Source organism: Mesoplodon bidens (assembly GCF_964165515.1).
Source record: "Mesoplodon bidens genome assembly, chromosome: 1".
Lineage (NCBI taxonomy): Eukaryota > Metazoa > Chordata > Mammalia > Artiodactyla > Ziphiidae > Mesoplodon > Mesoplodon bidens.
Window position 1 is genome coordinate 184,013,794 of NC_138176.1, and position 24,041 is coordinate 184,037,834.

At 43.8% G+C, this 24,041-nt stretch overlaps 1 protein-coding gene across 5 annotated transcripts in view; it reads left to right on the forward strand.

Moving 5' to 3' along the window:
- SHROOM3 (shroom family member 3) overlaps nucleotides 1–18,201 on the forward strand; it is a gene marked incomplete at its 5' end in the record, with an annotated part of 316,716 nt that extends 298,515 nt beyond the window's left edge. For all 5 annotated transcript variants that reach the window (XM_081248837.1, XM_081248839.1, XM_081248838.1 and 2 more), the window contains 2 exons: nucleotides 13,464–13,736; nucleotides 17,222–18,201. In XM_081248837.1, coding sequence (XP_081104963.1) covers nucleotides 13,464–13,736; nucleotides 17,222–17,590 — 642 coding nt within the window. In that variant the 3' untranslated portion in view covers nucleotides 17,591–18,201. The remainder of the gene's footprint in view (nucleotides 1–13,463; nucleotides 13,737–17,221) is intronic.
- Between the last annotated feature and the right edge of the window lie 5,840 nt (nucleotides 18,202–24,041).

The following is a 24,041-nucleotide window of genomic DNA, read 5'->3' on the forward strand; positions in this document are numbered from 1 at the left end:
CCTTACAGCAGGAGGGGAAAGGCCTGTCGCATCACCAACCTCACCAAACCATCACGAGATTCCCGACTTGCAGGGCACTTGGAGCAATTGCCTCACAGCTCTCCTGTTATTTTTGTTTTTATAAATGACAAACGTGAAGGTTAGAGGGATTAAGGTATTTCCTACAAGTCACATAGCTGCTTCCTGGTCTAACACAGGGACCCCAGCACTATTCTCAGCAGCTGACCAGCCAGTGCCATAATTTTCATTTCATGTTTCATGGACAGAAGGAAAACTAGAAAACCTAGAAACTTTAAGGAAACAGAGACCTATTGTCAAAAGACACTTGCAAGAAAAGGAAATGTTCCTCTTTAGATTTTCCAACTCTCTTTGTCATACCTCAATAAACAGCTTGAAAGCACAGTATTGGAATTTAGTTGTTAGCATTTGCTGCTCCTACAGAAATTTTAAATGTAAAGCACCTTAAGAATGACCATGATGCTGCTGTCTTCCCATACGCCATGGAGATCTAAGCCCGGCTCTGCCCAAAGGGGAGAAAGTTCTTGCCCGGCTGCTTTCCCTACAGCCCCAGATGGGCTGCCTGCCACTGTGCTCACAGCTCTTCAGACAACTCAGGCCTGCATGCTGAAAAGGAAAGGACTCTGTTAAAGCTTGCCTGATGCTGAGCCGGGAATGTAAGGGCTTCTCAGTGGTGCCAATTCCAGGAGAAACTTTCTTACGTGATTCTGTTTCGTTTATTCTATGATATGTGTCCTAAGCTCCCTTGTTTATGTGTTGGAATGAGACCACAGGATATAGACTGTGCGAGCAGGGAGCAATGGGGCGGGAGGACTGAAGGGTTGTAGAAGCACCTCCATCACTGGTATCCTTCTCCCTTCTACAGTCCCAGCCTCGTTGGGCTCACAGTGCATGGCTGACATGCTGATACGATGCAGCTGCTGTTCGTAAGGCATGCTCTCCCAGCCCAGTTTCCCCATGTACACGCCTGCTCCATAGCACGCCTCCTGGCTCCCACTTAATGGGACTGGGGGGAAAAACCACATTGCTATAGTCTGTCTATATCTATCCCAAAGAGGGAGCTATAATAAACACCATTGTAAGTACCAAGTTGCCAGGACATCTTTAACTGAACATTTTTACAGGTTTTGTTGTTTTGTTTTTTTGCATGTAGACATACTCTGATCTACAGTAGCAGTGTGGCAAACTACTTGTTGCTTTTTCCTCCCCATCTTAATTTTACTTTTTAACTGCTTTTTCGTCACTCTATTATCACCCTCTCACTCTGAGGATTATGTGGCAAGAAGTATTTTTAGCCTGAGAACACCGAAGGAATAAGGGGATTAGTCCTCACAGGAAATGACAGTAGGTACCATTTGTCAAGCATTTCTTAATCCCGGATGTGGGCTATGGTTTTTTTTACTTAGTGCCTTATTACCTTCTTTACACAAAACTGCTCTGATGCCAATATTGTCACATTTTACACTGAAGTAATCAGAGTGAGCCAGGACAAGAAGAGAAGGAGGGGACACTCAAGACAAAGGGAACAGCATGGGAGAAGAGGTAGTTGTGTGAAAAAACATGGGGAGTGCGTATGTATTGAAGAAAGATACTTCCAGGAGGTCTGATATTTGGGAATGTATTATAAAGTCTCATGATTAAATTAGAAATTACCAAATTTAGAGAATAACAAAGAAAGGCCATGAATGGCAGGAGACAAGGCTGGGAGGATCCACGGGGGCAGGTCATGGAGATCACATGGGGCTTTGTCTGAAATGCCAAAGAGTTTGGATTTTACCGTGTGGCAGTGGAGAACCCTATGAGATTTTTTGTTTTAATCAACTACAGGTTTATTAACGTGTAATAGAATTTGTGTGGCACTTGCATTTACATATCTGATCTGGAAATAGAGAAAATATGCAGGCTTTAATTGATGTTGTTGAAGGCATCTATTAATATATTCAGTATGAAGTTGAAAATGCAGTTCTCTTCCCAATATATAACAAACTTTTTTTTTTCCCTAAGGATGGTTTTAAAACATGATGCTTGGTCAAGATGGTTCTAAGGCAGAATGTAACCTTCCACCAACTTCTGCAAAGTAATAATTTGTTGCCTAATGTTTAAAGTTAGTAAACCTAAGATGTATTTCTACACATGAAACTAAGAGTCAGTGGAAACTAGAATCCTGATTTATTAATATTTTGAAACTAGCATTTCCAGTCAGTTCTGCTTTAATATACTTTTTATTTATATATCCTAGATGATGAATTGTAATATTCCAAGTAAATATAAGTATTACTTAAAATATAAAACAATCACTGTCTGAACTTCTGACATACATAAAATCTAAAGACAGTTTAATACTTAGGGCTTTCAATTCTTTAGCTAAACCCTGCCATATCTATTGGGCAAAAATCTGCTTAACCAGATCTCATGATTCTCTGTTCTGAAGGCCAAAAGGCCTTGGCTTAGAGACTTAGTGGAATATTTCAAAAGGCAAAAAAATTTGTTATTCCTCAGAACTGGCTTTCCCCAAGAGATCATTAGTGACCCAGATGGTTCTCAGCTGCCTATTTCTGTTGCTCTTTCTTTATTATTAAAGTTTCAAGTTTTCCTCTGGTCTGTCTTCTTTTCAGCCTGAAAAACTTCTTTCAGCATTTCTTTTCTTTTTTTTTAATTTTTTTTTTTTTTTTAGATGTTGGGGGTAGGAGTTTATTAATTAATTTATTTATTTTGGGTTGTGCCGGGTCTTCGTTTCTGTGCGAGGGTTTTCTCTAGTTGTGGCAAGCGGGGGCCACTCTTCATCGCGGTGCGCGGGCCTCTCACTGTCACGGCCTCTCTTGTTGCGGAGCACAGGCTCCAGACGCGCAGGCTCAGTAGTTGTGGCTGACGGGCCCAGTTGCTCCGCGGCATGTGGGATCCTCCCAGACCAGGGCTCAAAGCCGTGTCCCCTGCATTAGCAGGCAGATTCTCAACCACTGCGCCACTGGGGAAGCCCAGCATTTCTTTTTTGAAGGATTTGTCTGCTGGTGACAAATTCTTTTAGTTTTCCTTCATCTAAGAATGTCTATATTCTGTTGTCATTTCTAAAGAATTTTTAGTAGATATGGAATTCTGGGTTGACTATTCTTTTTCTTTTCGCACTTTAAAAATGTCCCACTTCTTCTTGCTTCCATGGTTTCTGATGAGAAATGCACAGCCGTTGAATACTTGTTCCTCCTATATGCAATGTGTTGCTTTTCTCTGGCTGCTTTCAAATTTTTTATCTTTGATTTTCAGCAGTTTGGTTATGATATGTATGGGCCTAACTTTCTTTGATTTATCCTGTTGGGGTTTACTAAGCTTCTTGATTCTGTAAACTTATGTCTTTCACTAAATTCAGGATGTTTTTAGCCAGTATGTCTTCAAATATTTTTTTATGTGCTAATTTCTTTCTCTTTTTTTGGGACTCCAGTGACACAAATGTTAGACCTTTTGATATTGTCCTGCAAATCTCTGAAACTTTGTTCATTTTTTTTTAGGACTTTTTTATTTTTGATTATTTATTTATTTTGGCTGCTTTGGGTCTTTGTTGTTGCACGCGGGCTTTCTCTAGCTGCAGCGAGCAGGGGCCACTCTTCATTGTGGTGCGCGGGCTTCTCACTGCGATGGCTCCTCTTGTTGCAGAGCACGGGCTTTAGGCACGCGGGCTTCAGTAGTTGTGGCTCGCAGGCCCTAGAGTGTGCAGTCTTCAGTAGTTGTGGCATGTGGGCTCTAGGGCGCTCGGGCTCAGTAGTTGTGGCACACGGGCTTAGTTGCTCTGTAGCATGTGGGATCTTCCCGGACCAGGGCTCGAACCCGTGTCCCCTGCATTGGCAGGTGGATTCTTTTTTTTTTTTTTTGCAGTACGTGGGCCTCTCACTGTTGTGGCCTCTCCCGTTGCAGAGCACAGGCTCCGGACGCGCGAGCTCAGCAGCCATGGCTCACGGGCCTAGCCGCTCCGCGGCATGTGGGATCTTCCCGGACCAGGTCACGAACCTGTGTCCCCTGCATCGGCAGGCGGACTCTCAACCACTGCGCCACCAGGGAAGCCCCAAGGCAGGTGGATTCTTAACCACTGTGCCACCAGGGAAGTCCTGTTCATGTTTTTTAATGTTTTCTGTCAGTTCATTCAGATTGGATAATTTCTATTGATCTATCTTCAGTTTCACTGACTTTCCTGCCTCTATTCTGCCAGTGATTTTTTTTTAATTTTCAAATATTATAGTTTCCAGTTCTAAAATTTCCATTCATTTTTTTGTACTGTCTATCTATTCATTTCAAAAGTGTTTACTTCTACTATGGAGCATAGCTACAAAAGCTATTTTAAAGGCTTTTATCCTCCCGTTTGGGTTATCTCAGGGTTAGCACCTTTTGGTTGTCTTCCCCTGAGAGCTGCTCACATCTTACTGGTTCTTTTCATGCTGGGTAATATTGTACCTGAACATTTTGAGTGTTATGGTGTAAGTCCTGGGTTCTGTGAAAATCCTCTGAAGAATGTTGATTTTTTGTTTTATTTTAGCAGGTAGCCTAGTTAGGTTCAGGCTACAAGTTCTGTTCCACCTCTGGCTGTTGGTTCCAGTGTCAATTCAGTTTTCAGAGCCTCTGCTGTCTTATATGTGACTGTCCTACACAGGCACCTTTCAGGGCTGAGCCTGGGACTTGGGTGAGTTGTTCTGTCACAGTTCAGTTCTCAAAGCCTTTGCCGTGCTGCTTTGGGTCTGTCCCACACACGTGCAGCTTGAGGGTAAGCCCGGACTTAAGGCAGTTCAGACACCTAATTAGGGGGTCTCCTTTTCCTGCTCTCTCCTGTTCAGTATTCCCACCTGACCCCCCGCCCCCCAGCAGCCCCTTTACCTGGGTCTCTGGCTAGAAATAGGACAAGTTCTTGTGGTGTCAAGGCAGCCTGCACGGCCATGCCATTCTGCATGGCTGGGACTATCCTCAATAAGAGAAAAATCGTGGAGATTCCCCTCACACTCTTCGGTCCATGGGGTCATTGTCCCCATTCCTCTGGACAGAAAGAAGGGTTTTCTCTTGGGGTTTTAAGTGCCTGTGCCACCACTGCACCGTGCACTCTGCAAGGAGAGTCACTTCGGGGGGCAGGGCTGGGTGGGGGAAGAGAGAGGGAAGAGGAAGAAACAGGATTCCCCCACCTGCTTTATCTCACAGAAAGCAGCATTTTTGCTGCCATGCCACACCCTCTGTGCAGTTCAGCATTGAGGCTATTTCCAGGGCAGAACCAGAACATAAAAGGGGGAGAAGCAGGAAACTCACCCATTCTGGGTCGTACTTCAGGCGTGGCTCCCCTCCCCGGCGCACTGCCACAGCTAACCTTGCAGAGCCCTCTTCAGGGTCCAGGGGTGTTCACTGTAGGAAGGAGGAGAGAGAGGCTGGCGTGGGCTCCCGCCATCTGGCCACCATCAGTCCCTCTCCCGGGGATTTATCAGCGGGGAGGGAGATGCGGTGGATTTACATTTAGGGAAGCTGTGCATGCAGCGAGACGGGAGGAAGAGAGGGTAGTTGGGAGGGAGTTACAGCTGCCTGGGCCAGGAAGCAACGAGGCGGGCCTAAGGGAGCTGCGATAGGAGCAGTGAGAAACAGATGGATTTAGTTTTTTTTTAAAGGAAGCAAAAGGGACAGAATCCGGTAGCAGATTGGACACGGAGCATGGAAGAGAGGAAGGAGGAGGGCTGGCTCCCAAGTTCCTGGCCTAGGTGACTGTGGTAACAGACATAGGAAAAACAAGGAGGTCATCGGGGAGGGAGGAGGATGTTTTGTTGAATTTAAAGAAATTTAATAACATTTCTTGTATGTCAGAGATTCCTGTCACCCAGAAGAACCAAGAGACTGCACAACTTTCTGGTCACAAGCCTTCCCAAGAGGAAATAAGAACCATTCCTGACAAAGAATGTGCTAGAGAATATCTGAAGTGGCAGTCAGGCCCCCGCAACCTTTCTGCTTTGATAGGTCACACAACGTGGGATGCAGGTTTCCTCAGGACAGAAACTGCCCCTGACTTCTCTGTGGGGTGAAATGCAGCTAAAGAAAACAGTCACATGCTGCTGCCTGGATCCTCATATTGAATGTCTTCATCTAGTCCCAGTTTTTACCAGCTGGAGCCTGAACTCCACTCTGTCCCCAGACCCCAGCCATGCGGCTAAGGGTCCTGAATTACTCTTTTTAGATCGAGACAGGCCATCAGTCGAGGCCAGCTGTGTGTGTAGTGTTGTTATTGGCAACCCTGTCAGCACAAGTCCTCCCAGCAGAAGGCAAAGCAGTGTTGGGGGGGGGCGGGGGGAGTTGGGTATGTTCCCCTAGGGGCATCTGCCCAAATGACTGGTGTGTGTTCTTCCAGGTGTTGCCTAATCTTCACGATAGCGCAACACAATAACAACTTGAATGTGTATAATACTTTTATATTTTCCAGAGTGCTTGCACACGCTTTATCTTAGCTGAGCCTCACCACATTCCTCTGAGCTGTTTTAATGTAGCGATCAGAAGCCTGAACTCTGCAGCTGGAGGACCTGGGTTTAAAGCCTGGTGCTGCTGCTTTCTAGCTGCCTGGGCTTGGGCAAGTGACAGAACCTCTATCCGCTTCCCTTTCCTCATCCATAAAAGGGGGATAATAACGGTACCCGTCTCATCGGGTTGTTGTGAGTAGTAACTGAATAGGAAAACACCTAAATAGTGCCTGGCACAGACAGAGAGCTCTGTAACTAAACATTATTATTAGTTTTAGGCAGGCATTAGGATGCCCTTGCAGTGGATGAGAAAACAGACACAAAAGGTCAGGTGACTGGCCTGACTGTGAGTTTTCTGTCAGAGCTGGGTCTCCTGACTTCTGGTCCAGTGTTTGTTTGAGCTGGTGCTGGAGCAGGGAGGAGGTGGGACAGGACCCAGCAAGATTTCTGCATGCAGATGGTGAGGTGCAAGGGAGGATCTGTTAAGCCATGTTTACAGAGAGAACCCTTATACGTAGCAGCTCATGCAGGGTGAGTTAACAGTTTCTGCCAGGTAAGAAGTGGATACATGTCAATGATTTTGCAAATTAATTAGCTCCTGAGAGACTAATAAGTTATTTTTTTTAATTGAAACACCTCTTCTCTCTCCCCATTGAATTCTATGGGTGTAAGTTGGTAGTTTTCTCGTGTGTTTTTTTTTTTTTTTGGAAGAGATCTGCCTGGCATAGAAATGTCTATTTAATACAGCGAACTTTCCCTTGCTGCCTTCAGTTACTCAAATCCCTCTTAACTACATTTTAAAATCCAAATCTCCATATTTTAAGGGCTTGGTAAATTTGAAAAATTCAAATACCATCCAAAGGTACCACCTTTGAGCCAGGAGTGACTGGTGTGACTGCTCAGTAATACTGGTATTAGCAGATATGCCGAGCTGTGATGTATGACACTTACAGCCCAGCCAACAGCTTTCGGAAGTCAGAATGCCGCAAAATGTATATTGGTTCTTCCCACAGAAGCCTCCCTGTATCACCCCTAGACATTTTCGTCTTATTCTGTCCTTCCTTGTCCCCTGAAGCCCAGAGTACACATCAGCTCCTGTACAGACAGGCTTCTGGTTCTTCTGCCACTGTTGATGTCTTTGAAAACCAAAACAGAGCAGGTGCCAAGAGCTGACCCCACTGTCCTGGGAGCGCACAAGGACCACTGCACCTGCACACCTCGTATCAAGGGGATAACGGCCAGCACATGCTGAGGAAAGAGACAGTAAGCATCCAAACTAAAAGCAGCCCCTCATTTCTGAAAAAGATGGCAGAGTAGAAGGATGAGCTCACCTCCTCTCACGAAAACACCAAAATCACAACTAACTGCTGAACAACCATCGATGAAGAAGACTGGCACCTACAAAAAAAGATATTTTACATTCAAAGACAAAGAAGAAGCCACAACAACATGGTAGGAGGGGCGCTTTCGTGACATAATCATATACTATACCCACTGGGTGGGGGACCCACAAACTGGAAAATAATTATATTGCGGAGGTTCTCCCATACGAGTGAGAGTCCTGAGCCCCACGTCAGGCTCCCCAGCCTGAGGGTCTGGCATCGGGAGGAGGAACCCCCAGAGCATTTGGCTTTGAAGGCCAGCAGGGCTCATGTGCAGGAGCTCCACAAGACTGGGGGAAACAGAGACTCCACACTTGGGGGGTGCACATAAGGTTTCACATACACTGGGACACAAAACAAAGCAGTAACTCCATAGGAGCCTGGGCTGGACCTACCTACGAATCTTAGAGGGTCTCCTGGGCAGCAGGGGTCAGCTGTGGCTCACTGGGGGCAGGAAGGACACTGGTGGCAGAGGTCCAAGAGAATAATGATTGGCCTGAGCTCTCTGGGAGGTCGCCATTTTGGCATCAAGACCTGGTGCTACCCAACAGTCTACAGCCTCCAGTGCTGGAACGCCTCAGGCCAAACAAGCAGCAGGATAGGAACACATCCCCACCCACCAGCAGACAGGCTGCCTAAAGGTGTACTGAGCTCACAGCCACCTCTAAACACCCCTTGACACGGCCCTGACCACCAGGGGAACAAGACCCCGCTCCACCCACCAGTGGGCAGGCACCAGTCCCTCCCACCAGGAAGCCTGCACAAGCCCCAGGACCAACCTCATCCACCAGAGGGCAGACACCAGAAGCAAGAGGAGTTATGATCCTGCAGCCAGCAGGAAGGAGACCACAAATACAGAAAATTAGACAAAATGAAATGGCAGAGAAATATGTTCCAGACAAGGGAACAAGATTTAAAAAACCCCACAAGAACAACTAAATGAAGTGGAGATAGGCAACCTACCTGAAAAAGAATTTAGAGTAATGATATCAAAGATGATTCAAGACTTCAGAAAAAGAATGGAGGCACAGATCAAGATGAGACAAGAGATGTTTAACAAAGAGCTAGAAGATTTAAAGAACAAAGAAACAGAGATGAACAATACAATAACTGGAATGAAGAATACACCAAATGGAATCAATAGCAGAATAATTGAGGCAGAAGAATGAATGTGTGTGCTGAAAAACAGAATGATGGAAATCACCGCGGCTGAAGAGAATAAAGAAAAAATGAAAAGAAATGAGGACAGCCTCAGAGACGTCTGGGACAACATTAAACAAACCAACATTTGCATTATTTGGGTCCCAGACGGAGAAGAGAGAAAGAGCCTGAGAAAATATTTGAAGAGATTATAGCTGAAAACTTCCCTAACATGAGAAAGGAAACACTCAAGTCCAGGAAGAGCAGAGAGTCCCATACAAGATAAATGCAGAGAACATGCTGAGACACATATTAATCAAACTTACAAAAAAAGACAAAGGAAAAAATATTAAAAGCAACAAATAACATACAGAGGAATCCCCATAACATTATCTGCTGATTTTTTAGCAGAAACTGCAGGCCAGAAGGGAGTGGCATGATATATTTAAAGTGATGAAAGGGAATAACCTACAACCAAAAATACTCTACCCAGCAAGGCTCTCATTCAGATTTGATGGAGAAATCAAAAGCTTTACATACAAGCAAAAGCTAAGAGAATTCAGTACCACCAAACCAGCTTTACAACAAATCCTAAAGGAACTTCTCTAGGCAGTAAAGAAAAGGCCAAAACTAGAATCAAGAAAATTATGAATGGGAAAGCTCACTGTATGTAAAGCAAACATAAAGGTAGGAAATCATCCACACACAAATATGATATCAAAACCAGCAATCGTGAGGACAGTACAAATGCAGGATAGCGGAAATGCATTTCAAATTAAAAGACCAGCAACTTAAAACAATCTTGCACATATATAGACTGCTGTATCAAAACCTCATGGGAACCACAAACCAAAAATCTACAGTAGATACACACACAGAAAAGAAAAGCAATCCAAACACAACACTAAAGATAGATATCAAATCACAAGAGAACAAAAGAGGAAGGGAAGAAAAAAGATCTTCAGAAACAAATCCAAAACAATTAACAAAATGGCAATAAGAACATACATGTTGATAATTACCTTAAATGTAAATGGATTTGATGCTCCAACCAAAAGACATAGACTGGAACGAAATAATGCCATTTGCAGCAACATGGGTGGACCTAGAGATTATCGTACTAAGTGAAGCAAGTCAGACAGAGAAAGACAAATATCATATGATATCACTCATATATGGAATCTAATTTTTAAAAAATGAGACAAGTGAACTTATTTACAGAACAGAAACAGACTGACAGATATTGAAAACAAACTTATGGTGACCAAAGGGGAAAAGTGGGGGGAAGGGATAAATCAGGAACTTGGGATTAACATATACACAGTACTATATATAAAATAGATAAGCAACAAGGACCTACTGGTATAGCACTGGGAAATCTACTCAATATTCTGTGATAAACTATATGAGAAAAGAATCTAAAAAAGAATGAATATACATATAACTGAAATACTTTGCCGTATACCTGAAACTAACACACCACTGTAAATCCACTATACTCCAATAAAATTAAAACAAAAAAACAAAACCCAACAGGGTCTGCAGAGGAAAGACTGAATGGGCTAGACTCTGAACCTGATGGCTGTTCAGCTGTGTCAAATTCTTTGACCCGTCCTTACCCATCAAACCCTGCTCGCTTGGTGGCTGCCCTTCCAGCACTGCTGACCCATAACCTTTAATTAAAGCCAGGACTTGGACATTTCAAGGATATTATGAACCCTGCTTAGATCGAAGGAGCCTGAGAAAATTAGTGCACCGAGTTCAGTGGAAACTCAGAGGAAGAGTTCTCCCCACTCTTCACCACTCACCCCATGTGAGGACAGACTTATCCTTACTGGTTTATGCTCATTGCAAATTAAAAATCATCACATCTATTTCTTAAAATGCTAGCTACTGAGAGCCATAATGAGGATTTTTAGAATGGAGTTCCTTCCAGAAATGACACAATATTAGTTTCAGAAGAAGTCATATTTATAGGAGTAATGGAAAACATGAAGCTGTTGCTGCCTTTTCTTTCTACTCTTTGGTTTTTTAATTCCTTTTGTAGAAAGTATACTTCTCAAGATGTGAGGTTGAAATGGATCCCAAAACGTTGGAATAAGCAGAAGGCCTTTTCCTGAGGTTGAAGTGATAAGAATGTTGTTGCTTAGTTAACTAGCTCTTGGATTTGGCATAACCTGGTTTTCTATAAGAAAGTACCCTCTGGTAACATTCAGAGTGGCAAGCCTAGGAAATGCAAGCTACGAGGCTTAAAAACTCCTGGGCTGACATCAGGTAGATGTCAGTCTCTCTCATCGTCTATCTGAAAGACAGGAATGGTGACATTTGACTTGTGGAACCCTGTCCAGCAGGGATATTGGGAGATGTAACAGCAAGTACTATTTATTTTCCCTCCTTCTCTCCATTCCAGTATCCCTGCCATTCTCTTCATAGGAACAGACAGCATAGTGCAAGATCGTCACCCCCCCGGGCATTTCCCTGGAGGTATCTAGCAGGTTATGTTGCAGGCAAATACCACAGCTGCCAGCCAGAATTGTTTTTTAGAAGATGATGAGTTTTCCAGGGGAATATAAGGAAAATTAAATGATATTCTCTCCCACCTGCATTTTTCTGAGCACAGACTCTTCAGTTAAGGAATAATATATACTGTACATTTTTTTTCCACTACTAAAATTGTCTTTTGTATCCACTTTGTCTTAACTGCTTGTAGAAAGCCAAAGATTATAACCCATAATGAGTCGGTGCAGCAGATGGGAATGTTTTAAGCCCCCTTCAGTCTCTGGGATTAGGCGAGTTGAGAAGACAGTAAGATGTCACCATTAAAGCCAGAACTTGAACATTGCAAGGACATTGGGAACCTTACTTAGTTGAAGTACCTCTGGTAGTCCAGCTCCAAGATGGGGGCAGATGGTGGAGAAATAAATATTTTTTTTTTTTTTTTGCTGTACGTGGGCCTCTCACTGCTGTGGCCTCTCCCGCTGCGGAGCACAGGCTCCGGACACACAGGCTCCACGGCCATGGCTCGCGGGCCCAGCCGCTGCGCGGCATGTGGGATCTTCCGGGATAGGGGCACGAACCCGTGTCCCCTGCATCGGCAGGCGGACTCCCAACCACTGCGCCACCAGGGAAGCCCGAGAAATAAATATTTTCCTCATCATTGTGATTATTGTATTCTCTGGTGCTCATGTTGAAGAAACAGTACACAAAGTTGTCAGTACCCTTCAGTTGGTTATTCAAAAATATTTTTTTCCCTTTTTTTCTTCCTTCCTTTAAAATGAAGAGTTACTCTAACGTAGAAATTGTGACCCTTTGTTTTCTTCCAACTGAATTCACACAGCTTGGGTTTATGTATACACACATACACACACACACACACATACATATACACATGTATACATACATATAAATTTTGAGCTGGAACCTTGTTAGTGGTAAAGAAGTAGGTTTTAACCAAAAAAAGATGATGTTCTTTTTCCATATGGCTACCTCAGGCGAAGAGAAAAATGACTAAAGAGCCATGGAGTCTAATTTCTCTTGCAACAAAGTAAGAGTAGACACTTCATATAAATGAAGTCAAAGTTGAAACCATTAAGACCTTTACTTCATTCCTTCAGTTATACTGGGTATTTGTGTAATCCTGTTTCATAGTATGGAAATTTGTAAGTAAGGTGGCAGATTACATAGCCCTGCTCACTGGAGATGGTGGGTGCAGGACAGAACAAGGGACTGAATTCTGAATAAAGGTCTCATGAATATTTACAATGGTTGTACAAGGGTGGCCCCGAAGTCAGGCTGCCTTGAGTTCACGGCAGCCCCACCCGCCAGTGTAGGTGTCTTAGCCTCACGTCACCTCCCTAAGTCAAAGTTTCCTCAGCTAGCGCACTGTGCAACTAAAGTAGTATCTACTACAAGACAGTTGGGAAGACCAGGTGAGATAATCCGTGGACTTGCTCGCAGTGTTTGGCTCATGGTCATTCCTCCACGAATGGTATCTGTGATTAATACTCAACTCAGCTCTGTGATCTTAGGCCATTCCCTAATTCCTTTGACTCCCGGCTGCTCCACTTGTTAAGAATATTTACCCTGCCTGCCTTCGGTATTGTTGTGAGGATCAAATGAGAACACATATTGAAAAGACTTCTCAAAGTGAGTAGTTAACACACCAGTTGGGAAGAGAGCGCTGTACACAGCACCACGCAACTGGAAAACATTCCGAGGCAATGTGTCATCACACATTGGCCTGTGAGGAATGAACAGGTTCAGAGAAGGCAGCTGTAGACATTCAGGGAAAGGAAGGAAGGCTGTGGCCTTATGTTGGGGGCAGTCCACGCAGAGTGGAGGGGGGGCCTCCAGCTGAGCCTCGAAGACAAGACAGGAAGGATGCAGCTGGGAGAAGTGGATCCTGCCCTCACTGACCACTCAGCTGGCTAAATTTTGCTGTGCGTCTCCTCTCTCGTTCCAGGTGGAGTTGATTGGAAGCCTCACTCACAAGCTTGAGACCCTCCAGGAAGCCAAGGGGAGCCTGCTGATGGACATCAAGCTCAATAACGCCCTGGGGGAAGAGGTGGAGGCCTGGATCAGTGAGCTCTGCAAGCCCAATGAGATCGACAAGTACAAGATGTTCATCGGGGACTTGGACAAGGTGGTGAACCTGCTGCTCTCCCTCTCGGGACGCCTGGCCCGCGTGGAGAACGTCCTCAGCGGCCTTGGTGAAGACGCCAGCAACGAGGAAAGGGTAGGCCGCCTAACAATTCCACTCAACAATTTTCCTGCCTGAGCCCATGTACCCAGAGAAGTATGATTAGACAGGAGCCTTTCTAGAGATGATCACCATCTCTCTGGGGCAGGGAGAGACTCCAACGTACAGGGAACAGAGGAGAAGGATCTTCCACGCCAAGATGTCATGCTGACCCCTCAGCCTCAGGGATACTTAGGAAAGTTAAAAATGTGGGTGCCAGAGTTTCTTTCCTTCCTTTTTATCCCAGAAAAAGGAAAGGTAAAAGTATGATGGGGGTTGACATTAAAAAAAAGGGAGAGGGACGACAAAACTGTTTGGGATGAGGAGAGGGCCCAGGAACGTGAGCTCAGGCTCTCGGGAATCTGCAGGCGAGGGGCCATGGGCACTTGGTGAAGATGCGCCCGCTGTGTCCATGACAGCGCTTACTGGAATAACTGGTAGTGGCAGTTATTCTGGTTACCAATGTAACCAGTGTAGAAGCAGCAATTGTATTTAGTATGCTGCAGCACAGCGATAAACTCAGAGCCATGAGAGCACCTCTCATGCAGTGTGGTGTGGTCAGGAAGGACTTCACACAAGTGCCGCTTGAATGGAGTCTAGGGGACTTTCTTAATTCCAGGTGGGCGAAGAGGGAAAGGGCTTTACCATTTAGGAGGAATGTCATGGACAAAGTCCAGACAGACCGTGGCGTGTTTAAGAATTGATTTACATGTGGTTGGTATGTCTAGAGCAGAGTGCTTCCTTGATTTACTTGTTTTTAAGGGAGACCAACAAGGGATAATGAAGCCACCGTCCCCCCAGGGCTAGCATCAGTGGGGAAGCCATCACTACCTCTGGACCTGGAGCAGCATGAGGAAGGGGCCCTTATCAGAACTCTGGCTATAGCTGACCTGCAGCACTGAGGCCTGGGTGAAAGGTTGTAGCCACCACCCCCTGGCAAGGAGGGAGCCAGGGATAAAGGCCTCAATTTCTTCTCCCTCGCAGCTTCCAGCCTCCTGCCCATGACTGCCACTGGGCAAAACCAGCAGCCAGCAGGGTGCAGCTTTCCTAGACATAGAGCAGGGCAGAGGAGAGTGGACCTGAAGGGGTAAACAGTATCCAGTGCAGAAAATAATCACAAAGACCTACAGGTAGTACTTTAGACTTTAGCCTGTAGGCCTGGAGAGCCATGAACTAATTTCATGACATAATCAGCCTGGGGAGGGGTGAGAATGATGTTACAGTTGGTAGGCTTATTGTAATGGTCTAGCAAGATGGGTTTAGGCTGTTAATTTGGGCCATTGTCATGGAGATAGAGAATAGGGAGTGACTTAGAGAACGAGTTTGAATTAGCAGGGCGTGTTAGATGAGGGGAAGGACAGAACAGAAGGTAATTCCAAGTTTCCTGTTCAGTCGCTTGGGTGGATGCCACAGGTATCTGAGATAAGCAATCCTAGAGCAATTCTTACGGGAAGATAAGTTGAATTCAATTCTGGAACAACTCAGCACTTAAATGCACGTACACACTCTCAAGTACAGATAAGTGCTTGCTCACCTGCAAGATACATCTGTATTAGTTTTTATAATTATTAGTCTTTGTTAAATAAAAGTGTAAATAGGAATAAGGAAAGGAAGAATAAATGGTTCAATAAATGCCAGATTCAGGATTATAGTTACCAATGAGGGGAGGAGGGGGATGACGGAGATCGGGAGAACTATATATAACGCTTCAACTGAATATTTTGTTTTTAAACTGAAGCAAATATGAAAAATGTTCAAGCTAAGATCTGGCACTGTTAATGATGGGTACACAGATATTATACCATTCTCTATACAATACTGATGTTTAAAATATTTCATAATTTTTTAAAGGTGAGGAAGAGGGTCTCACTTTTTAACTTACTTCCCTACAGTATTTTGAAACATGTCTTCATTGCAAATTCAGTCCCAAAGGGTTTCTTTTTTAGGTGTGTTTTTCTGATTAGGAGAAGGAAGCCTATGAAAATGGAGATATTTGTAAGATTAACCTATTAACTTTGCACTTTTCCTGTAGGCATTATTAGGTAAGATCTGACAAGCCAGTTCAAGGGGAGTTTAGGGCAGAGACACATGAGCCCTTCATAACCCTACATAAGCTAATCTGTGTTGAGATATATATTTAAATATTCTTATTTCTTGATTAATTTCCACTTTAAAGTTTCTCAGTCACTTTAGCCTGAAGAGTCTGGTTAAATGTAAAATTAAAAAAAAATGTTAATGACATTTTATGTCAGCATGTTGAGTAAAAGGCCACATTAAAGACTTCTATAAAGTCTAAAGATAATACACTATCTTACCATTGGGTCTGTATAAGAAACTCTCAGGGGCTTCCCTGGTGGCGCAGTGGTTGAGAGTCCACCTGCCGATGCAGGAGACACGGGTTCGTGCCCCAGTCTGGGAAGATCCCACATGCCGCGGAGCGGCTGGGCCCGTGAGCCATGGCTGCTGAGCCTGCGCGTCTGGAGCCTGTGCTCCGCAACGGGAGAGGCCACAGCAGTGAGAGGCCCGCGTACTGCAAAAAAACACAAAAAAACAAAAAAAAAACCTCTCAGAATATGAAATTGCCATCATTGTCAAATAGAATTTCTCTCATGTTAGATTCAGAGGCCTGAAAAATGGAAACTGATTTTTTCGGAGATGGTAAATATGATGTTCCCATTGTTGATTATGGATTGGGGCAGAGGTTCTCAAACTTTAACTGCAAAGAATCACCCGAAAGGCTCCTTCAACCACAGACCCCTGAGCCCCACACCTCCAGAGCTTTTGATTCAGTAGGTGGAAGGGGGCCTGAAATTTTGCATTTCTAACAAATTCCCAGGAGATGCTGCTGGTGCCCGCTTTGAGAACCACTATAAAATGGAAATACTTGTAAACACTCAAGGTACCTTGATGACTGGCTTTTTTTCCCTTCAATTTTTTAACTGTGGTAAACTATATATAAAATTTGCCATCGTAACCATTTTTAGCTGTACAGTTCAGTAGTATTAATTATATTAACATTGTTGTGCAACAGATCTCCAGAACTTTCTCATCTTGCAAAACTGAAACTCTATACCCACTGAAACAACAACTCCCCCTCCTTTCTCCCCTCCCCCAGGGCCTAGCAACCACCATTCTACTGCTTGTCTCTATGACTGTAGACTATTCTAAGGACCTCATATAAATGGAATCCTGATTGTTCTTCTAAGTCTAGAAGCCTTAAAGTAAAGCCATTACCCCAGCCAATTTTAACATAATCTCTCAAATTACAGCTGCCACATGACTTTATAAGTTAGAGAACCATATATCTGCAACATAAAGGTAATGAACTGATTTTCAAACAACTGAGTCTCCTTACTTTAGAGCGACAATCAAAATAGAAACTTAGACACTGCACCGTCCTGAAAAAGGTCTCTCCGTGGGCAGTTCGGTTCTTTTCCCCGTTCCGCTGGCCCTTTGCTGATCTGCTTGTTTCGCCCCGGCAGAGCTCTCTCAACGAGAAGAGGAAGGTCCTGGCTGCGCAGCACGAGGACGCCCGGGAGCTCAAGGAGAACGTGGACCGGAGGCAGCGCGTAGTACTGGACATCCTGGCCCATTACCTTTCCAACGAGCAACTCCAGGATTACCAGCATTTTGTGAAAATGAAGTCGACACTCCTCATCGAGCAGCGGGAGCTGGACGACAAGATCAAGCTGGGCCAGGAGCAGGTCAAGTGTCTGCTGGAGAGCCTTCCCTCGGATTTCGTGCCCAAGGCAGGGGCCCTGGCTCTGCCCCCAGGCCTCGCCGGTGACGTGACTGCTGTGGGAGGGTGGACTGTCAGTAGTATTTTTCCAACAGTAACCTCTCCACTTTAACCTCTTCTCCAGGACCCAACGAAAAAAGACCACCCCTTCTCTCAACACTATTTAATCTGAAAAATGTTTCAGTACAAGCCAGCCTTTAAACTCTATGGGTTATGGGGGTTTTTCTGGATAACAGGAAAAAATTCCATCCAGGAAAAAGCCTGTCTTTTCCTTCTCGCCCTTCATGATTGATCTTCTGAGAGCTTGAATGCTGCTGGGAACTTACCCCTTTGTATTGTTACTTCGTAGTAGAAAGAAAATTAATGAAACTGTGTGAACTGATCGGAGGGTGTCTGATTGTTTAGTTTTCCACAGGCTTGAGGCAACATGGATAAGTGCGTGTCACCCTCAGGAATGTACCCACGGTGGCCTTCCCTGCTTGTGGGCAGTGTATCCTGAGGACAGGTATGCGTACTTAAGGGTCTGCAACATAAAGCCTTAAAGAGAAACACACACAGGAGAAAACTGTCAAACCTTGAACGTTGTTATTTATATTTTTAAAAATGAAAAAGATCATTGTGTGCTAACCCCTTACTTGATTCTGTTTTGTGGTGGACGTAGACGGTTACATTTGAGCTTTGTATTTTGTGAGAACCTAAATGAAACGAAGAATTCCAAAGACAGTCACATTGAGTGTGGAGACTTTTTTCTTAAACTCTCAACAGTGAGTAGACCTTCGGTGCTTGTTTTAAACTGAGTGTGGGGGAGCCCCGGCTGCCACTGCTGCCAGTCCTCATCACTGTGCTCCTGCAGCAGTTGGGAGCGCGCGCGCCTTCCCAGGAAGAAGGCTTTATGCAGCATGGCAATCGTTTCCTTTCGTAATGCTTCCTATCATTATCACTGGGGTGGAGAGAAAGCTAAATTTTACTAACAACTCTCCAACCTGTTGACAAGGAGGCTGGAACCCAAGTCAATTCAAAACTGAATTCATGCTGTCCTCCTATACGAGATTTGAGCTAAACACAACTTATTTGGTGAGATATATTAGCAGGCTGTTTTAATGATGCTTTTCAAAAAAGTCTCTTTGCCTAAAATGTCAAACTTACCAACTACATTTTCACTGAAAACTCCCTCCTTAACCTCTGAAGACTGATTTTGCACTATTCTGCTTCAATAATAACATCTGAGAGGGTACTCAAGAGCCCACGCTGTAAGTTTATTAAAATATATAGACTGGAAGATGGAAGGAGATGATGGGCCAGCGACCAGGCTATGTTGTCAGCTGCCGGAGATGGCGACAACCCAATACTTTAAGCAGGTGGTGCATCCCAGGCTGTGCTTTAGTTCTGTTGTTGTTTTTACATGTGTTGAATCCTCGGGGGTGGGGGGGTGGCCACCTGTGCTGATCTGGGCTACAAGTACTATAGCAGCCAGTCCTAGAGAACTGGGAGAGTAAAATTCCTTAGGAGGGTATCAAATGCTTGTTTTTCTTAGTACATTTTAATTAATGAAAATTTTCTGGTTAAGAACTTCAAAAACATAGTTTTGATCCCCAATACAGATGTATTTTGATGAACTTAGATGAACTTAGAATCAATAGGCCACCCACAGATTTCTCCTGAAATGGAGAAAAGCCATTGCTTCATTCTTTGGAGGTTTCACACTGTCAGACTGCATTATCAGACTGCACCTTGGTTTCCCAGGAATGTTTTCAAAAGCTTCTCTCTTACATCTAGAGGTTCCATCTCCCAGGGAATCAGTAGAACCGGGGACAGCACTCAATAGCCACACTGCATGGTCATTTTGAAGTAAAGAAAAACAGTACCCCCAACTGACTTTTCATCAGACTTAGGCCAACACAGGAGCCTGAGATCAACTCCAATCGGTGTGTCTTGCTGATACTAAGTGGTTTCCCCGAGGTCAGAGCAAGTTGAAGCTAGCCAGCAAATGTCTGCAGCAGTTCTTAGTGAAGTTCCTCAGGGGATTCTGGGGCTCCCAATTCCCAACACTCTTCTAAATTATCCTTAAGGATTTGACTGGGAACGTTTTACACATTCAGTCTTTTTCATCACTTTTCTAGTTTATACATGTCAAAGTAAGTGACCCCCCCCCCCAGAGAAGAGCAGGTGATACTGCGAGGCACCACAAGCACCTGAAAGCTGTGATGCTCTGAGGATAGTTATCCCTTCTTTTGCTCCACTGAAATGTTGTTCTGTTATGTGAGATGAGTGAGGTACCGAGTATGACTGTGAAATCTAATTCTCAGGCGGATGTGATATTTATAACAGGACTTGACCTGTGTGCTCTGATGAGAAGAAATCACTAACCTAATTTTCATTGTTAACTTTAACTAGATAATAAGCCTATTCTTTATCCCTTTCCTATTCTGCATTCTTTCCCTACTATTAAAAAAATATATTAAAAAAATCATCCGCAGTAGAAGCCACCTTTTCCCTCCGAATAGCATCCTCAGCCAAAATCATGGGCACAGCAAACCATGAGCAAGTTGTTGGTCAGGATTTCAGGACACACATTACATCATCAGGAATGTTTGTTCAGTCAATAATTGTCCCTGTGGATATGATCCTTTCATACATACCATGTCCTGTGAGAAGTCAGGTGGGAGTGGGATGGCCTTGCTGCTGATACTCAAGAAACCTTCAAAGTTCCAAGAAAGGACAATGTCCTATGACATAACTAGGAGGCTTCCAACTTCCTGGGCCCCTGGAGAAGATCCTGGGCTTGTTGCTACATGTTGTCTGACTCAGCCTTTTCTCATGCTGTTTTGCTTCTTGTGGTGGCTGCTTGACCCCAAAGAATGCAGGGAGGGTCCATAATCAAAGTGTCTTGAGTTTCTCCCAGAGGCACTGTCGAAACCAAACATTGTTTTCCTTTGCTCCAGGGGATCATTTTATGATGATGAAAACCATCAACTGGCTTTCAGACTTGAAGATTAGCAAGTTTGGGTCAGCTCCCAAGAGTCTGTTGAAATGAGAAAGTGAGGGTTTAACTGAGGTTCTTTGGGGGTATAAAGCAGAAACCAGGGACTTCCCTGGCGGTCCAGTGGTTAAGACTCCGTGCTTCCGCTGCAGGGGGCACGCATTCGATCCCTGGTCAGGGAACTAAGATCTGACATGCTGCAGGGCATGGCAAAAAAAAAAAAAAAAAAAAGATATTAAAGCAGAAACCAGCCTGGGAAATCCCAGTTTTCCTATTACTCCATTGTTAATATCTGATCCAAAGTCACTTCGGAGTTTGATAGATCACAGTCATTCCTAATATGAGTTCTACCATGAAGTTTGTATTTTATTCAAGCATCTTTTATTAAGATATTGGGCTTTTTTTCTGGATAACTTGAAAAATGTTGGCTTTTTTTTCTTATATGATTCCAAATTTTTCTCTTTGGTTTAATTTTCTATGATATTATGGGCTTTATTCTGTTACGTTGGAATTATTTTTCCTTTCTTAGAACAAAATGAGTTTTATTCACCTTACTGCTGGGAGGAAAAGGAAGAACTTTAGCGAGAAATAACTTCTCCATCTCCAGCAAGACGTGGCCAGGTGAATGTGAAGGGGCCTTTCTACACAGAAATAGATTATTGGGGCCAAGGTATTCATTGCTGCCTGAACTCTCTGGGATGAAGTATGGAATAAAATGATAAAGGCCATTTTCGTATCAGGGACACATGAACAGTGTTCTAGTTTATTCTTATTTCTAAATGAAACCTTACTTTTCTTAAGGGAGCTCATTCAGACACTAACTCAATCATGGTTTCTCAAAGTACAGTCAAGGTAGCATTTGCATCAGAGTAACAGGTACTTGTTATAAAAAGGCCAGTTGCTGGGACACAAACAAGTAGGCTGGGAATCTGCATCTTAACAAATTCCCCAGTTTATTCTGATGTACTCTAACATCCAAGAGCCTCTTACCCCTGTCGTTTGTACAGTTTTTATCGTTAGGATCACAATTAGACTGGCATGAATGTATATCATAATAATCCCAGAAATTCAAAGCCCTGTCACATTTACTCTCATTAACTACATTTTTATGAGTTAATACTGTCCCCACGATTAATTCATCCCCAAGGTTGTGATATGGGTTCCCCCCCCCCCGCCCCCGCTCACTCTCTCCTAGATCTGTTTTAAATTTAAACAAACAAAGTACTTATTCAGGCTAAGTGCACTAATTATTTCTCCCCCAAGGGAATCAGCTTATCAAACAATGTCAGTAATCTGAAGTGCTGCCATGATATCTGTACTCACCTGAAATCACGACTGACCTTTTCAGTGGGGACCGTACTCAGACTTCTGTGGCTTCATCACTAGTCTTGTGCTACCTATGGGTTAGAATTTCTCTCGTCTTGGACCTGACAGTCTAGGTAATGAAACAAAAATGTGTTCCTTTCCTTTGAGAAGTGAAAGGAGCCATCAACCAATTTTAAAAGCCTAAAATCAACATTAGGCAGGAAAAAAGTTGTGGAGAAACTGGTTCCCTTAGTCCTGCTTCATTCTATAAATTCCCCTCAAATCTTCTGTAAGTGGAAAAGCAGCTGCATTTCTTGCTAAGACATCAGTATTGCTATTGCTTTACACAGTGGAAGTTTAGTATGAGAAATTATTGTATTCTGATAAAGTATCTATAGAATATAAGGAAATTCTGTATGATACCCTTGAGCTAAGGAAGTGTACCCAAGAAAAGATAAACTTGGAAAGGGCCCCCCTCACCAAGGCTGGGGTTCAGACCTTCTTGGAGAACTCGGTCCACTGACAGCAGAGAAGTTTGTTCTTTGCCCAGGCCAGAAGCCGGTCTGCAGTCCCTGGGCAAGCAGGAGGCAACCCACAGCATAGACGTGCACAGGTAGTGGAGGCCTGCAGAGGGGCTGGCCGCTCAGTGAAAACCCTGAGTCAGGTTATCTGCTAGGGGCCTGAGGGAAGAGGGTATTGGCAGAATGCCTTTGGGGCACGGATGCAAGCAGGAATCCTTCAAGGTGTGTCGTTTCAAGTCCACAGAGCTGGGAGAAGGTTATCCCTGCTGAGGCTGCAAGGTCACTGAGGTGACCCGTGGTTGGGGCAGAACTCCATCAGATATCCTCACACCATGCCACTCCTGCACCAGGCAGCAGCCCAAACAGCAGCGTAGTCCTTTCCTTCCCTCCTGCCCTCCAGCGCCCTCTACTGAGAAAGCTTAATGGCATGCTCACTGGGAAGGAGATGAAAGTGACTGTCCACTGTCACAGAGCATATACTGAAGGGTGAATGTGGAGCTAAGAGGCAATAAATTGGTAACTGGCACAGATTTATTCTTCTAGATCATTACCCTAGCATTATCTTCTGGTATCATATAGAATTTTGTAGTTGTTGATTCTGTAAGAACTGTTTCTCTGATAATAAAGAAAAAAACATATGGACAATTTCTATCTCTTGAAAGAGAAGGTGTCAAAAGGAAAGCAGTTTCTCATTTGTTTTCTTTAAATGTGCTTCACACACTCATATTCCTCAAAGTACCTAAAGCAATAGATTTAGAATGAGGCCTATTTAAGAGCACGTGTAAGTTCTGAACCTGTCGACCTCTGTCTGGCTCTGCCTGTGTACACCTCTGTGAGTCTCTCTGTCTCTTGATGTGTCTCCACACGCATACCTCTCTGTCTCTGTGTGTTTTTGTCTACCTCATTCTAGGGTTGTCATCTTTCTTTTCCTTCATTTCCCAAATAATTCCAGTTATATTTTTTCTTTTTTTTGGGGGGGGGGGTAGGGGTGACTTAGAAAGGATAATGGGAATAAGTAAAGAGCTAGAAGGGAAGATGACCTGAGTGTAAAGTCAAGAATGAGTTCTTTTTTGGTTTTTTTTTTTCCAATTTAGGGAAATGTTTTCACCTCCTTCAAGCTCATTCAAAAAAGAGAGAGACAGGTAAAGGAAGACTTTGCAAACTGTGCAATGTGTATAAATATGTATAAGAGTGAATGAGAGCTATTTCCCTTCTCTAATTAGAACAGAGTATAGGAATTGGCTTTATTTTTCAGTAATAGGAATTGAGGGGATAAGAAGGAACAACCCAACAAAGAGGACTCATAGGCACTGGACTGAGAACTTAAGAACACTAATCTTCCTTCCTGACAATTAAAAGAAAAAAAAATAGAATATAGATCTACCTGGTATGAAATGATTTGGAAGCAGATTTGTTAAAAGGCAGGAAGATAGTCTTCATCCCTTTCAGGGCTAGGGTTCTGTGCAGGTAGGTGGGCAGAAAGTGAATTGCAGCTTAGGATATAAACAGACATTTTTCCAAGTTTACTCAGAAAGTTTAATAATGAGTTTAATAATAAACTCAGTTTAAGAACACATCACTAGATGTGTTTTGATATTATTATTTAATAATCTGAGGAAACTTCCCCCAAATCAAGGAATAAATACTTTAATCCATGTTTGAAACCCTGAATAGACATGTATTCTTTACAGTGAGAATGCAAATCCTTTTCCTCCTCCATTTTTTCCTGACCTTTTCTACAAATCTTACTGAAGACT